The 16,486-nt window shown below is 35.2% G+C and overlaps 1 protein-coding gene across 6 annotated transcripts in view; it reads left to right on the plus strand.

Annotated features, from left to right (window-relative positions):
• The window catches only part of Xpo4 (exportin 4), a 94,295-nt gene that overhangs the window by 12,163 nt on the left and 65,646 nt on the right, over positions 1 to 16,486 (plus strand). Inside the window, exons 2-4 of one of the 6 annotated variants that reach the window (XM_020167662.2) lie at positions 8,296 to 8,401; positions 13,499 to 13,653; positions 13,758 to 13,899. In XM_020167662.2, the coding sequence (XP_020023251.1) occupies positions 13,805 to 13,899 (95 nt within the window). In that variant the 5' untranslated portion in view covers positions 8,296 to 8,401; positions 13,499 to 13,653; positions 13,758 to 13,804. Of the gene's footprint in view, positions 1 to 7,543; positions 7,563 to 7,915; positions 8,115 to 8,295; positions 8,402 to 13,482; positions 13,654 to 13,757; positions 13,900 to 16,486 lie in introns of those variants that run through there. The other 5 variants (XM_074043711.1, XM_074043712.1, XM_020167663.2 and 2 more) reach the window with 5 other exon arrangements.

Raw genomic sequence — 16,486 nt, forward strand, 5'->3', positions numbered from 1 at the left:
CTTATGTGAAACATCAAAAGGTTCTTTTCATTTTTGTCCCTGAGAATTTAGCTGTTTCTTTTCCTTTACTCACCTCGTCTGGTTTGGATAGTGGTATGTTTATAGCCTCTTAAAGTAGCATATGTAGAGTTGGAGTTATTTATTTCTTTTGTTCAATAAAATCATCTAGGTCAGTAAGTGTTTAAAACAAAAAGTATTTTAACCTACTTCTGGTTCAGTTTATTTAGTGCTTTCAGGAATGTTCAAGTATTCTCATTCATCTTAAATTTTGTTAAGTTAGATTTTTCTGTTTGTGTCACATAAGTTTATTTAGCTCCATAAATTTGTTTGCTGTTGTTTTAGTATCTTTATTTTCTGAAGCATATTTAGGTGCATTCTCTTTTAATTCTTCCTTTAAGTATTTGTGTTCCTCCCCAAACCTCACCTACTTCCCTTGACTAATCTTGCAAGGGTTTAACAGTTTTATAACATTCCAAAGAAGCTACTTTTGCTTTTTTGTTTAATGAGTGTTTGTGTCCACAGATTCTGTATTCTTTCATACCTTTTATTTGGGGGGGGGTGGTAGGTTGTGATGTTACTAGGTTGGATACTTAGTTCATTCAACCTAATAATTAAAATTACTTATTTTTATGTTTCTCATAAGCATTTAAGGTATGCATTTTTCTCTATGCTTATAGACTTTTAATGTGAAGTATTTTTGGACAATTTTAAATGTTTTCTAATTTCCATTATGTTTGTAAAATCAGTTTGTAACCTAATTGCTTTTGGTCAGAGAATATGCCATGTATAAAATAGTTATTTAAGATTTGTTAGGGCTGGGTTTGTGGCTTGACTGGTAGTATACCTGCCTAGCAAGAGTGCCCCAAAAAAGATAAAATTTTTTTAGATAGGCCTTGTGGCCTAGTATGTGGTCAGGCTTTGTTCAGTGTGTTTGAAAGGAATGTGTGATATCCAGTTAAAGGTTCAAAATATTTATGCCCATTAAAACAACCTTTGGTAGATCTTTTTGTCTTTGTAAACTAACAGCTACTAAGAGACATGCTCATCTTCCTCGATAGTGGATTTGTTGGTAGTTCTGTCATTCTTTTTATTTATATCCTTAAGTCTGTGTACTGTTTACATCCATTTTCGTTGACCCTTTTATAATTACGAGTTTACTAACTTCTCTTGAGTAACATTTTGCCTCCTATTTTGAGGGGTTTTTCCCCCTGGATTTGTCAGTTTCATTAGTTTTCTTTTGATTAGGAAGTTTGTCTTTTTCCACGTGTGTGTGTGTGTGTGTGTGTGTGTGTGTGTGTGTGTGTGTGTGTTACTGGGATTTGAACTCAGGGATTGGCAGTTGTGAGGGAGGTACTCTACTGCTTGAGCTACACTGATAGCCCTTTTGGTTCTGGTTATTTTGGAGATAGGATCTCACTTTCTGTCCAGGCTACCCTCGAGCATGATTCTCCTATTTTAAGCTTCCTGCCATCCTTGGGATGACAGGTGTGCATTGCCACACCTAATTTTTTTCTGTTGAGATAAAGTGCTGCAAATTTTTTGGCCTGGAAGGTCTGGAGCTGTATCCTGATCTCAGCCTCCCAAGTAGCTAGGATTATAGGCTCAAGCCACTTATGCCTGACTTTTTTTCTAGCCTTTTACTTTTTTTTAGCCTTCTACTTTCACCCTTTTCATGCCCTTGTGTTTTATGTGCATTTCTTCCCTCTCTAGCTTCCTTACTTCTCAGCACCTGCTTGCTAGGCAGATGCTCTATTGCATGAGCCATGAATCCAGTCCTTGCATTTCTTATCAATGGCGTAAATCTAGAGTTTTGTTTTTTAATCCAGTGAGATAATCTTTGTTTTTATCTAATGAGTAATTTTTTTGTTTGTCATTTCTGATAAATGATTTATTTCTATTTCACGTATATTGTTTAGGGTTTTTCCTTTCTTGCCTTTTGTGGTTTAATAATCTTTTGTCATTCTATAGTTTGGATGTCATTAGCTATGGTGTTAATTTAAAATTTTTACTTTATTGACCATATACTCATTCAATTTAGTCTAGTACAGTTACTGAAGGCTTGGATTTGGCCCCTCCCCAAAATGTGTGTGTGTGTGTGTAAATATACACATCTGTACTGATTGCTTTGGACTAAATTGATTGGGCAGGTTTTGTTTTTTTAAGTGCTGGAATGGAACCCAGGGGCTTGCATATTTTAGTTGAGTGCTCTACCACTGAGCTATGTCCCCAGTCCCTTTATTTTTCACTGTGGCAAAGTACAACATAAAATATAATTTTGAGTACTTTTACATTTTTGTGCAGCTAGTATCATCACTCTACAACTTTTCCCATTATTCTAAACTGAAACTTTGTACCCCTCAACACTTTGGGATTACCTCCCCAAATCCTCTTGCTTCTGGCCCCTCACCCTTGGTGATCACATTCTCCGTCCTTTCTCTGTGAATTTGAGTTTTAGGTACCTCTTGTAAATGAGATTATACAGTATTTGTCCTTTAGTCTCTGACTTATTTCACTTAGCATAATGTTTCTAAGGGTTATCTTGGAATAACCCTTACATGGTTTCATTTATCTTTAAGGCTGATTAATATTCCATCCGTATGTATATACCACTTTTTGTTTGTCTTCTATGTATTCATGAGCGTATTTGGGTTACCTTTTCATCATTGTGACTAAAGCTGCTGTGAACATAAAGTACATTCTGGTAAAGATCTGCTTTCAGTTTTTTGGATGTATGTCTATAAAGTAGACTTAATAGATTATATGTTAAATTTTTTTTTTTTTTTGGTACTGGGGTTTGAATTCAGGGACTAAACCTTGAGCCACCCTACTAGCCCTTTTTTTGTGTTGTATTGTTTTGAGAGAGGGTCTCGTAGTCTTGCCTGGGGCTGGTTTGGGATGGCAGGCCTCCTGATCTCTGCCTTCTCAGTAGCTCAAATTACAGGCGTGGCTATGTTTAATTTTTTGAGGCACTGCCAAACTATCTTGCATGATAGTTGCCACCTCCCCCCCTTTTTTTTCTGAATTTAAGAGAAAGTTGTGGGAGAGGGAATAAGTAAGAAATGAGAAAAGGTGGTAAAGAAGAACATTGGATAAAGAGCTTAGGTGAGGAGCTCTCACCTAAGCTTTCAGAGAAAGTCTTGTCTTGTTGGTGAAAGAGTAAGGTCATTTCTGAAAGGACTGATGGCTGCCAAAAGGAGATGAGAGGTTAGAGAGGAAAACTTTTGAAAGGAAGTGGGGTATGTGTTAGGCAAACACAAGGGACTAATGAGGGAATGGCTCATTCATTAGCTGGAAAGGACATTATATAGTTATCCTTGTGTAATATTATGAAATACTGCTATGGTAAATTTAAAGTAACAAAACGTGTCATTTGTGTTAATAGATTTAAATTTAGATAGGAGCAGCAGGAAGTTCCAAAGTTTAAGAAAAGATTATAAGAGGGAAAACTGAAAACTGAGCAAATTCTTTTTTCTTTTTCTTTTGTGGGGGCAGGGGCAGTACTGGGGTTTGAACTCAGGGCCTCATGCTTGCTAGGCAAGTGTTCCACCACTTGAACCACTCTGGCAGCCCTTTTTTGTGTTGTGTATGTTTGAGATTGGGTCTCTAGAGCTATTTGCCCTAGCTGGCCTCTTGCCAGTATTCTCCTGATCTCTGCCTCCTGAGTAGCTACAATTATAGGTGTGAGCCTATAATTTGTCCAGCCGGCAAATTCTTATTAAGCTAAATTTTCAGTGACTGAGTCAAAGAATACTAATATTCATGTGTTTGGGTGGTACTTCTATCTTTTTCTAATTAGAACATTAAACTATTTCTCTAAAAGACAGTGAAAGAAGCTAAGAAATCCTTAATATGGACCTTATGGTATGACTTAAAAACATGTTATCTCTTGTACTCTTATAGCATATTTTCTATCTACAAACAGTACTTCATTTTCAGTCTGACTTTATATTCCCACTTTTGTTTTTTCATGGTTCTGTAAATAATGATAATTATATAGTAAGGCAAGAATATTACTCAGCTTTCTCTACTGGATCTCTGAGAGATACCAGTCTACCCTCTATGCATCCCCAACAGAAATACTCACCAAAGTTCAAAGGATGGGCCTTAATATCACCATGAACTTAAGGTCAGATTCTGGCTATGATACTTTGTGATCTTGGATATGTAATGATTTCTGAATCTCAGTTTCTCCTTATGTAAAAGAGGGGAGATGATTCTTCCAGGGATGTTGCTGGAATTACATGATAATGTATATAAAGAATTTAGGGTTCTGCTTTGGCAAACAGATGGTAGCCATTGCTGTTAACAGTTATAAAACTTACAATTACTACTTCCTAAACAAAGAGTCTAAAAGTCTGTAGAACTAGTCTAGAGGCTGTAGATGATTGGAATTCTTGCCTGTTTTTAAGGAAAAACTTAGTGGCACAGTGGGGGAGCAAGCCAGAGTGAATGAGTGGAAGCTGATTGTGATTGTTTGATTAGTATCTGTCTCTTCCAGTAGATTTCCATAAGGGCAGGACTGTTTTCCTTGCCTTTTTAGCCCTAGCTTCCAGGAGTGGTGCTAAGCATATAGTTTGTACTCAAATACATGGTGAATAGGACTTGGGTGTCTGTCTGTTTCTCTCTGTCTCTCTTCCCCACCTCTTTCATAGCTCCCTCTCTTCCTTCCCCTGTTTCTCACACACAGTGTTCTAAAAATAAATACTAAATATGTCATTTAACCCATTCATCAGTACATAATCCAATTTTGGATGCTCCTGTTGCTGAGCTACTTGTGGTGTTGCCACTAGGAGACTGTAAACTGAAGGCAGTTTGGCCATGCTAGTGGGATGGTAATGTTGAGGCCAGAAACATCAGTCCCATTAAGTGAGGATTTGTGAGCTCTGGGTCTTGTGCCAGTGTGACTCTTTAGAAACATACTCAGTTTCCCTATCCTTGCCTTTCTTTTCTTGAGGATTCTGGGCCAGGTCTTATGCTGTTTTCTCTCCTGCCATCACTGACCCCCATGGCCAGTTTCTGTTGCTTCCTCTTCTTACTTCTTTCATTTCATCTCTGAAGTGTGAGCCCTTTAAAACCTTTTGCTGTTAGTGTCCATGAGAAAGCATAAACAAGGACTGCAAAAGAGCCCTTTGTTACTTTTTTACTGAAATTTCAAGGGCTATATAAAGCACCCTGCTTTCTGTTCTTGGGTCTTAGAGGAAAACTAGAGGTCTGCTTCCTTTCTCATTGGAGCCATGTAAGTATAGTTTCTGTTCATTGTTAGGACTCTGTGGTTATACTCCTTGGGTTTAATTTCTAGCTCAACTTCTTCTTAATAGTGTGACCATGACACATTATTTACACTTTCTGTATCTCATTTTCTTTATCTGTAAAGTGGGATTAAAATAGTACAGTAGTTCCCTTTCATCTTCACCTGGTGGGTGCCTAAAACCATTGCTAGTACCGAATTCTCTAGATGTTGTTTTTTCCTACACATTCACACCTGTGATAAAGTGTAGTTTATAAATTAGGCTCAGTAAGAGATTAACAACAATAATAAAGAGGTAAAGCAGTTGTAACAGTATACTGATTTAAAATTACCAGCATCACTACTCTTGTGATTTGAAGCTATTATTAAGTAAAATAGCAGTTGCTTGATCATAAGCACTGGGATATGATGACAGTTGAGCCGATTCTGATGACCAAGATGGCTACTGAGTGATTAATGGGTCATTGATATACTGGACAGAGGAATGATTCATATCCCTGCCTGGATGGAATAGGATGGCACCAGATTTCATCATGTTACTCAGAGCAACACACAATTTAAAGCTTAAAAATTATCCTGAAATCTTCCATTTTATATTTTCAAATCACAGTTCATCCTAGGTAACTGAAACAGCAGTTACCTGCTGAGGGAGGGGTCTGTCTTCTTCACAAGGTTGTTTTTAGATGAATGAGATTACCTTTCTCCTTTCTTCCTCTGTCCCTTCTTTTCTTCTTTCCTGTGTGTGTGTGTGTGTGTGTGTGAGTATCCATCTAAAGTAATGCCTTACAAAGCTAAGTATTAACCCAGTAAATGTTAACTATTATCATTAAGTGCCTATCCCATTTGTATGTGGTAGGAATTTAGACTGAATAAAATAAAGTCTCTGGTGCCAGAGAACTAATAAAGAAAAGGAAAGGAGCAAATGGAGACTTGTAGTCCATTATGCAAAGTTGAATAACAGAAATAGACATAATGCGTCTTGTGAGGTGGGACAGAGACATCAGTTGTACTCAGGCTTGTGGGAGAAAGTCAGGAGAGGCTGATGAAAGAACAGGAACTGAAGCAGATTGTTGAAGGATAGTTCGGGTTTCTGAAAGTTAGGTGTTTCAGGTGTGTGGGAGGGGTAACTTTGAGGGGAAAAGACACATTTTGGTTTTGACTTCCAACCTGTTCAGTCACTGGGTCCTAGAAATTTTCTTTTTAAAAATATTTTCTGAGATCTGGAGAAGATAACTTGCTATTTGGAAACCCTTGCCAAGTCGATTTCAAGAAGGAATTTTCATTTATTTGTTTCTGAGATAGTCATACTATGTTGCTCAGGTTGGCCTTGAATTTTTGGGCTCAAGTAATCCTCCAGCTGCTTAGCTGAGTCCTGCTGAGTAACCAGGACTACAGATATACACACCAAGACACCCATGCTTTCGAAGGAATTTCTACGTTTGGTTTTAGTAAACTAAAGTGAATGCCATCCTGTCTTTTAATATATTGACTTCATGATTTTATTGTTTGTAATATTGACTAGGTGGTCAGTATTAAGTTTTAGATTATACTTTGTATTTGTGTAATCTGTATTTGATAAATGGAATATCATTCCTTACTACATTAGCATTTGTAATTGTACTTTTTAGTAAAGTAAGTGTATGTGACTATCAAGGTGTCTTTGCCATCATTTGCTTTAGAAACAATTTTTGTTTGCAGAATAACTAGCACTAATTTTCATAATTATGCCTGTGATGATTTTCAAAGTTAATGAAAGGAAGAATGATTCAGAAATTGCCTAGGTAATACAGAGATAATTTGCATATGTACCAGTATCACATGGGTGGTAGTGCTTACTAATAGGCCATACTGCAAGGGTTATAGTCAGTAAGTGTTATGATGAGAAACCTTATAAAAACACACTCATCTTGTTCAATCAGGGAAAATGGTGGAAATAAAGAATTTACAGGTGTAAGAACAAAAGTATTTACTTAAAGATATAGTTAGCAGTTCACAGTATCTTATTACTAAAGCCTTTAAAAATATGTTAAAGATGAACACAATTCTTTAGTGGAAATATTTTCGATTTTATTTAGAGAACTGTAGAGGGTGCTATATCATTAGGAATAGTCTGAACTGGCGTTAGCTAATTATAGGAATTCACTTAAGGCACTACTGTCCTTAACTACTATCACAGTACTTGATTTCTTTTTGGTGTGTACTTTTTAAAAACCTACATTGGCTGCAATCAAAGCGACTAATGTTGCATAATTGATACAATTCATAATGTAAATTGAGCTAATGCACTGAGTTGCAAAATATTTTTCATCTAATGGTGAGAATAATAAAGGTTTATTCTTCTCCCATCTACCCAAAATTGTTTCTAAAACTGACCATCTAGGTAGATGGTACAAGAATCTACCTTTATTATTCCCAAATTGAGGCTATACAGTCTCTTCCCCTTCTCTTCAGATAGTTTTTGTTTTGTTTTTTTGGCGGCACTGGGGTATGAACTCAGGGCCTGCGCTTGTGCTCTTATGAGCCACTCCACCAGCTTTTTTTTTTTTTTTTTTGTTCCATGATGAGGTTTTTCGAGATAGGGTCTTGCAAACTAATTACCTGGGGCTGGCTTGGAACCTCAGTCCTCCTGATCTCTGCCTTCTGAGTAGGTAGGACTACAGGCGTGAGCCACTGGCTCTTGGCTTGCTCCTTTATCTTAAAGGATTTCTTTTAGAAATTGTTTTTTGGTAACTTGTATTCAATTTCATCAGTACTGAAGAATTTGGACATTATTTGAAATATGTCAAGTTAGATCTACTGGCACATTTTGGAATAAAAAGCAATGTTAAGTCACCTATATTTTAAAAAATACCAAAAAATATTATAAGTAAGTATCTACTTTTCTAAAATATAGACAACTCTAAAGAAGTTTTATACTATCATTCTTTAAAAAATTTGTTACTATATTCTCTCCCTCTCCTCAAAAAAAAAAAAATCATTTTCTTCTCTTGAAAGAATTGCTGTGTTCAAGCCATTAAATTACTCTGTTTTTGTTTTTAACTCTTAAGGCACCACCTTCCATGGTCAATAATGAACAACGCCAGCATGCAGAGCACATATTCTTATCATTTAGGAAATCAAAATCACCATTTGCAGTTTGCAAGCATATTTTGGGTAAGTGTTAAAAATATTTTGGTATAATCAGGTCTGAGTTTTGTATCTTGAACATTAGCTGTTTTACATTCCTTTTAAAATAAGCAAATTTGTGCAGTTAGTAATTTTCCATTAACAGTTATCCTACTACAGTGACTTTAAAGGTATTCTGTGAAACCAGAAAGGAAACTTTTTTTCAACTTTGCATTTTTTTCCCCCTTGAAACAGTGTCCAGTAATTTATTTTGTTATTGATCATAACATGAAGGCTGTTAATGATGAGGGAAAACATCTTAATTTTTTTCACTTGTTTTCAAATGTATCATTTGTTACAGAAAATGTACTACAATATCTCGTATCCTAATTTTACTTTCAAAATTAAGATCAGTTTTGGAGGGTTCTTACATTTTCTTTCTTTTAGTTTTTTTTTTTTTATAGTTTTTTTAAACTACTTTGTATGAGCATAAAATATTTGCTTAGCAAATATTCTGAGTGAGCTTATCACTATATATAGAAAATAAAGCACTGGTTTCTATATTATATAAGTTCCCTATATCTGGCATATGTATAGAAATTATCTTTTCTAAACAATCATAAGAATTTTCCAAACATGGCATTTTCTAAGAGTCACATATGACATTGCCATTTGCCTCCTAGATACTTTTTAATAATTGTAAAGGAGATTTCATTTGTTACTATTGTTTTATAACCTGATTACTGTTGGTTGTTTTTCTTAGTTGACCCATCTTTTATGTAACCCGTATTTAAGATTCTGAAAGGCTGTTTAAGTCATTCATGACCATAGAATTGGTAGTTGAGTATTAGAAATTAAACATCTGACCTTTTATTCTTGTGCTTTTAATAGGGCTTATCTTAACCAGTATTCTGGTTTCCAGATTGATATAGACTACAGTTATGGTTATGTGTTAAAATGCTTTGCATATTAGCTGCTTATAAATGAGAGTTGCTAGTCTGTAGTGTAGAGAGTGCTGGTATTGGAAGCATGAGATCTGGCTGCCAGTGGTGCCTGTTGTACATTCTCAACTTTGAGGAAGTCAGCCTTCCTTTGCCTCTTTTTTATCTGCATTATGGAGATTATACCATTTTTCTTAATAGATATGGTTATTTTAAGTTATTGTGAAGTATAGTGTAATGCCATGTGTAAAAGTACTTTGTGAACAGTAAGGTAAATCTCATGGCCATGTTACCTTAGTTACAATTGCTTTTTAAAAATAAGACCAGGTTAAACAATGGTACATTTTCTGTTTGCAGGAGCTAGCAGTGGTGAAGGTGGCTCGTCTCATTCAGGGTTCTATTTTTTACTGTTAGAGCAACAGTTTTAACAGCTACCTTTTCAATCCTAAATGAGACCATTTTAGTTAACTTTCTTGCAAGTGGTCAGGTTTTTTTTATACTTAGATGGGTTTGTTTCTGTTGCTAAGAAAATTTGTTATCTTATGCTTTTGTAGAATATTTAATTCAACGTTAAATTAAAAAGCAAAACTAAAACATCAGCATGTAAAGGATTTAAGGAAGTGTTACCTCATCCTTACTGCTTTGAGATTATTCAGCACAAAACCATTGTATTAAACTATTAACCTAAAATAATTTGAGTCTGGTTTTTATGTCAAATGCCTCACTTATACTGACTAGGATTCAGTCAGCATTTCATCTGACTTTATATTGTAATCAGCTGTCACTCTGGACTGGTTGGAAATAGCTGGTCTGAATTACAAGTATTTTCTATTAGAGCATGTTGATTTATACCACTCTTTCCTTTCTGAGTATGTACATTTTATATTGCTTTTTTTTTTATGATTTGAGCTTGTTTTGGATTACTTTTGTAAAATTATCTTGAGTAGTAGGATTGCTAGTTCCAGTTGTGCTTTGAAAATCAGTTTGGTTTTGAGATACTAGCTATTTAAAAGACAGTGCATGTATGACAAGCATAATCATTAATGTACTGCAAAGCCTTGTGTTACATTAATGTTTACATCTAAACTTCACCAAAAATCTTTTTTAATTCCTTACCCAGTTGCCACCAGCACAGAAGGGTAAATTCCTCTAAGAAGACTTCTCATACAAGTGGCAGTCAATCACAATTCAGAATTTTCACATTCTTATTTAGGGATTATATGTCATTTTTATAGAATGTCTGGGAAATAATTCTGATAAAAGGGAGACTTTCTCTTTGATGCTTCCCTTTTCTGGCCTCTTAAAATTCTTCCTTCTCATTTTTTACTTCCTTTATATATGTTTCTCATTTTTCCCTAATTTCTTTCTGTTCTTTTGTTTTCATTCTAGTTTTTTTCTTTTGCTTTTTTCTGTGTGTGTGTGTGTGTGTGTGCATGTATGTGTCTGTTTGTTGAGTGCATGTTGCATGCTTGTGTATTTTGTCAGAAGAGCATTTTCAAACTAATTCACTGCAGATGTCTTTTGCACTTAGGAATTTTCAAGTTTTTTAGGGTTAAGTGTTTTGTCAAAAAAACTTGAGTTCTGTTCTTGCTAAAGAACTAACCAAGAGCTGTGTGAGGTTGTCTTACCTCTTCTGGAGCTAACTTGGTACTGTTCTTTTGCCCTCTCAGGAAGAAAAGGATTTCATCACTTCTTGTCTCAGAAATAGCCAACACAAAATGAAATAGACAAGCAAAAAGTCAGACTAGTGAACTTTTACTTCTCTGTGTTCAGAAAGTTGTTTCTTTTGTAGTGTTACCAATTTTATCCTCTTTCATCTGAGACATTGTATTATTGGTTAGTGGTCATAGATACCATTAAACCCAAAGAACACCCTTTTTGGAGCTTACATTTCCTGCCTGTGCTAAGGACAGAAGTCTTTACGGCCAGAGGAGTGATGATGGTAGCTGAGCATCTGTGGCTTGTTTTTCTTTTCATAAAAACTTTTTTGTCAGAATATAGTGCTTTTCCTCTTTTAATATTATTACTTCTCTTCAGCTGTTGTTCACGTGGCTCTAGCTAGTTTCAGATGTCTGACAATATAAAAATGAATTCTATTTTACAGTTATTTCTAAAGAAAGTTAACTATGGTAGCAAGTGAAGGCTTTCTGCTAAAGTATCCTCAAATAACACATCATCTTGACAGTGTCCCAGTGAGTGGTAGATCTTCCTCAAGGCAGTCAAATAAAATTCTAGGTGCTTGTGAGTTCTTGATGAGGGCCTTGCAGTTTTGAATGTCTCTATAGCAAAAAACAAGAATAAAGTTCATATGAACATGGGAAGTTCTAATCTCATAGGTAGACTTTTAGAATTGCTTCTAGCTTCTCATACATCTATACTATGTATAATATATAGTTTATAAAGGTTAATAATGGTTTTTATGAGAACATGGAATATTAGGAAAATTCCTACTTTTAAATTTAGAGTTTGGCTTTTTTTTTTTTTTAGGTTCCTCCATTCTTAAAGACAGCTTTTTGTAGGAGTAGAGATCTTCATTTAATGCCATGTAGAGATAGCTAAGAAAAAGTTATGAAATTTCATTATCTCTTGAAAACTTTCACGTCATTCAGCTTCTTCTGTAATGCCACCAAAGAGCAGAAAAGGCGGCTAGTGTATAAGCACAAATGTTGAAAGTAAACATGTTTCAGTGCTCATGGACTTCATACGCTGTTATTTGTTCTTGTCTTCAGCAGCTTATGTGTTCAGGGGTGGATTAGTATTGCTTAGGAACATTTACCAGCTCTGTGACTTCAAATTTCCTCTTTTGGGGCATCAATTTCTTTGACTGTAACGTGTAGGGAATTGAATTATGTGATCTGTGAAGTTTCTATTTCTAAAATTCTGTATGTCCCTCAGATTTTTGCCACTTGTTAAAATCCATGGCTAAGGATTTCAGGTTTCTTGCCATTAAAAATTATGAAAGGAAATGAAGACAGGCAAACAGCCGTCATTTTCTTCTAGAAGAGATTTATAATGAGAGATTATTTGAATTATTTTTATGAGGCAGCATATTTCTCCTTAAGTGACCTAAATAGATGTTTCTGGTTTAAATTGTCTTTGAATAAAATCCCCTAATTTTTTTTCCCTCCTAGAACTTTAAACATACCTTTTATAATAGGATAATATTTTCAGAAGCTATTGCTTTTTAAAGTTAATTATTTATTACATTTTAAGGTTTCTAAGTGTTCATGAATTCTAATTATCTCAATTAGAATTCCTGTTAAGATAATATGGAATAATCAAAATTTACGGGAAAAAGGTCCAAATTGGTTCCTCTTACTAGTTTTGCTGTGTTCACGTTTTACTATGTGACAGGAATTTATGTAGGGCAAACCCATTCTCCCATATTTTAGAGCTAATTGTGTTAAGACCACTTGCAAGATTCTATAATGACATGAGATTGGACAGGAAAGAACAGCGTGCCTGACCGAATCTTCATGCTCTTCTGATAAGTTCTTGAAAGTGCATTCTATGCCTAGAGTTAATTCTCGTGGCTTCCAGGTACTCATGTCCAGTTGTCTTGGCAAATAATCTGGAGTCTAGTCAGAGTTTTCAAGGATTTCACATGATGGTTATTTTTTAGACCTTCAGAAATTTTCTACTTTTTCTTGACTTCATTTTGACTGTTTTTCCTTTTTGATAATGCTGTTTGGAAACTGACTAGTGGTATTGGTTAATAGAAGAAAAACAGAAAATTAACATAAAATATTTCTTGGGTGTGTTAATTTTCTATCCCCCCCCACATCGTAATACAGGTTTTTAGTTGAGATACTGTAACTTGCTAGTTAAGGCTGGGACTTTCTAAGTGTAGCTTTGGGATTTTACTCAGTTTGATCAGTATTGCAATCAGAAAATTCACAAGAACTTCTCACCTTGTGTAAATGTGGCTAATTTTTGTTTAAACATTTTGACAAAAATAACCTCAACGTACTCTGTTTATTTCTGAACTTGCTGTTGGAGATGGGTCATCCTGCTGAAGGCTTAATTACTTAAAAATGGAAATATTTTAACAGCATGGCTCATCACAGATAGTAAGTTTCAAAGACTAGTAAGGTATTTTTCTGATGCAAAGTTTGTTTTTGCACAGGGTGAGAATCTCTTAGAACATTTTCTGATTGCTTTATATTTTTATTTTTATTTTTTTTAAAGCTGTGTTATTTTTTAGTTCTTCATGCTTTGGAAGTAACAGTTGAAGAGAGGTGAGGAAAGTTTGTGAAAATTGTGATCGGTGATTAGCTGCCACCTGCCTGAGGTGTCTTCTGAGAGGAACTAACCTCTTTGTGGTGCTAGAGCAAGGTCACTGGAAAAAAAAAAGAACAGGTAACCATCTTATTCCTTGTCTGAAAAGTTCTGTTTTAAAATTAACAAATGCAAAACATTCAAGGTAAATGAGCCACTGTTTATAAAAGTCTTTTTCTTCTCAGAAACTAGTAAAGTGGACTACGTCCTTTTCCAAGCTGCCACAGCCATCATGGAAGCAGTTGTCCGAGAGTGGATTCTCTTGGAAAAGGGCAGCATCGAGTCACTGCGGACATTCCTCTTAACCTATGTCTTACAGAGGCCCAAGTAAGTGCACCACAGTGGGGCTTGCAAGCTCACACATCTGTCCTTCTAGGGCTTGCTTCATTTTGGATGTTGGTGTTGGTGGTTAAGCTCTGTGTGGAATTCATTTTAAAGACTTAACACTTGATTATAGCTTGTTTTCATACTTAGTGAAAATAAGCTTGTGACTCTAGATTTTGTTTCTCTATAAAGGTGCTAAACATTGTTGTTGAGTTCTGAAGAATTTGGTTATAAATAAAAGTTGATCTTAGATTCAGATATAATTTTTTAATATATACTTGTTCTTAGGGGCTTGTCCAAGAGGCTTATTTCTTTTAATATGCTTTAAGTCTAGAATGAGATAAGTATTATATGACATAGGTGAGTATGCCAAGATGGGAGAAGGGAGAAATTAAGTGCCACTAACTGAATGTTACGTGTATTTGTGTGTAGAGAATATTTTGTAATAAATTGCGCCATATTTTTCAAATTTCCTTAGGAAAAGTGGATTGGGTTTCAGAGATGAGGTGAAAGTATGTTTAAACATTTTTATAAGACTGTATTTATTTATTGCTCATATGATTTTTTTTTAGATGAAAAATAGGAAAATAATTAGCTATTCAATTTTTGGGGAGAAATTTATTTACTACTTTCACTGTTTTTACTGTTTCTAAGTCCACCAGGCACCAAGTGTTCTTTTAAGACTAAACAATACACATTTGTATTTTTGCTCTTTGTGCAATTGAATACTAGATGTTCAATTCCAGATTTAATGAAAAAAAGTTTGTTATATAATCAGAAATGCATGTACCCTGTAATGGTGATCTGGTGATGAATAAATACATAAAACTTTAAATCTGGGTATGGGATGTAGCTTAGTGGTAGTGTTTGCCTGTCATATGCAAGGTACTGAGTTCGGTCCCCATCACTGCAAAAATAAGTGAAAAACTTACATATAATTTAGAGCATACTGCCATGTATGGTGACCAGCAGTCTCTGAATTCATGTTTTTTCAAAGTCATAATTACTGACATGTCTGTAGCACTTGGTTAACTGCTGACTGCTTTACATATAGAAAATTCAAGAGAGAAAGAAAGCCTGTTTACTTCTGTTTAAGCATTACACGTTTCGTGGATAATACATGCTGTAAATGACTCTAGATATATGTGTATGAAGAGATTATGGCTTATTTTTCTGATTTTTTTTTTTTGTGAGGGGTGGCAGTGGTACTGCTGTTTGAGTTCAAGGCCTGTACATGCTAGGGAAACACTCTGACTTGAGCCACACCCCCAACGTGACTCAAGTGACCTGTGACTTACTCTTTATTTTAAACCTTTCTCTTCTCCTCATGCTAAATTAATTGATTTTTGTTTGTTTTGAGTGTGATAATAGCTTGCTCTCTTGTTTCTATTTGACCATATTTGCCAGATTTAGCAGGACTGTTTTCTTTTGACCTCTGGGTTCTGTACAACCCAGAGCCTTGTACAAACTAGGCATTTGCTCTACCACTGACTCACACCCAACCTCTGTACATAAAGAAAGATGAGTGCAAGTAAGTTGAAATCTTGACAATGTCAGTGTTTGCTGCATTTTTTCCCCATAAGCTATAATTTGCACACATCAAAATTTCTACTACAGGTTTTGCTGAATTTTACTAAAAATGATAATTCATTTTAATCTTTCTTACCATAATAAAATATTTTAAAATAAATTTTTACAACATACACTTACTGTTGAACAGAACTTGAAACTTTTATGTTTATGTATATAAATAACATAAACTTTTGTGTTTTATGTGTATATATATATATATACACACACACACACACACACACAAAATACACACACATATATACACATATAATAAAATGAACCTTAAGGTGTTTGTGTTTATAGGAATTTATATGTAGGAAGATTTAAAACAAAATTTCGGCCCTTAAGTGTTTTTAGTATTGGCTGTTAGGTCTAAAGTGTTTTCTGGTGGGACTAGTTGTTGTTTTTTTCTCAGTGTACTAGGGTTTAAACTTAGGGCTTCTTGCCACTCTGCTGGTCCTTTTTTGTGTTCGGTATTTTCGACATAGGGTCTTGTGAACTATTTGCCCAGACTGGCTTCGAACCACGATCCTTTTGATCTCTGCCTCCTGAATAGCTAGGATTATAGGTATGAGCCACCAGTGCCCATCCAAGTGTCTGGCTCCTAAAGTGTTTTCTGAAGAGTAGTTTATTTGACCTTCAGAAACTGATGTAAAATCTCCAAGTCTCGCTTTTACTTGTAGAACAGGAACTTGGTACCCACCTCCTGTGGTTGAGTCAGGATCACATGGAGAGTGAGTTCTAGGCAATCTCAGTCATCATCAGAGAATTCTGTAGAGCTGTATACATGTAACTGAGTGACACATTTTGTGCCATCTTGTATTCCTGAAATAATTCCATTCTTAAATGAATTGACTAGTACAGAAGCGATTTTAGAGTAGATATATTGTTCCTTATTGAAGTAGTTCTCGTACAAATTCTTTCGAACACTCTTTTTTTTCCTTTTTTTGAGGTGCTGTAGATGGAACCCGGAGCCTTGTACATACTAGGCATTTGCTCTACCACTGACTAACACCCA

The sequence above is a fragment of the Castor canadensis genome, chromosome 10 (assembly GCF_047511655.1).
Source record: "Castor canadensis chromosome 10, mCasCan1.hap1v2, whole genome shotgun sequence".
Taxonomy (NCBI): Eukaryota; Metazoa; Chordata; class Mammalia; order Rodentia; family Castoridae; genus Castor; species Castor canadensis.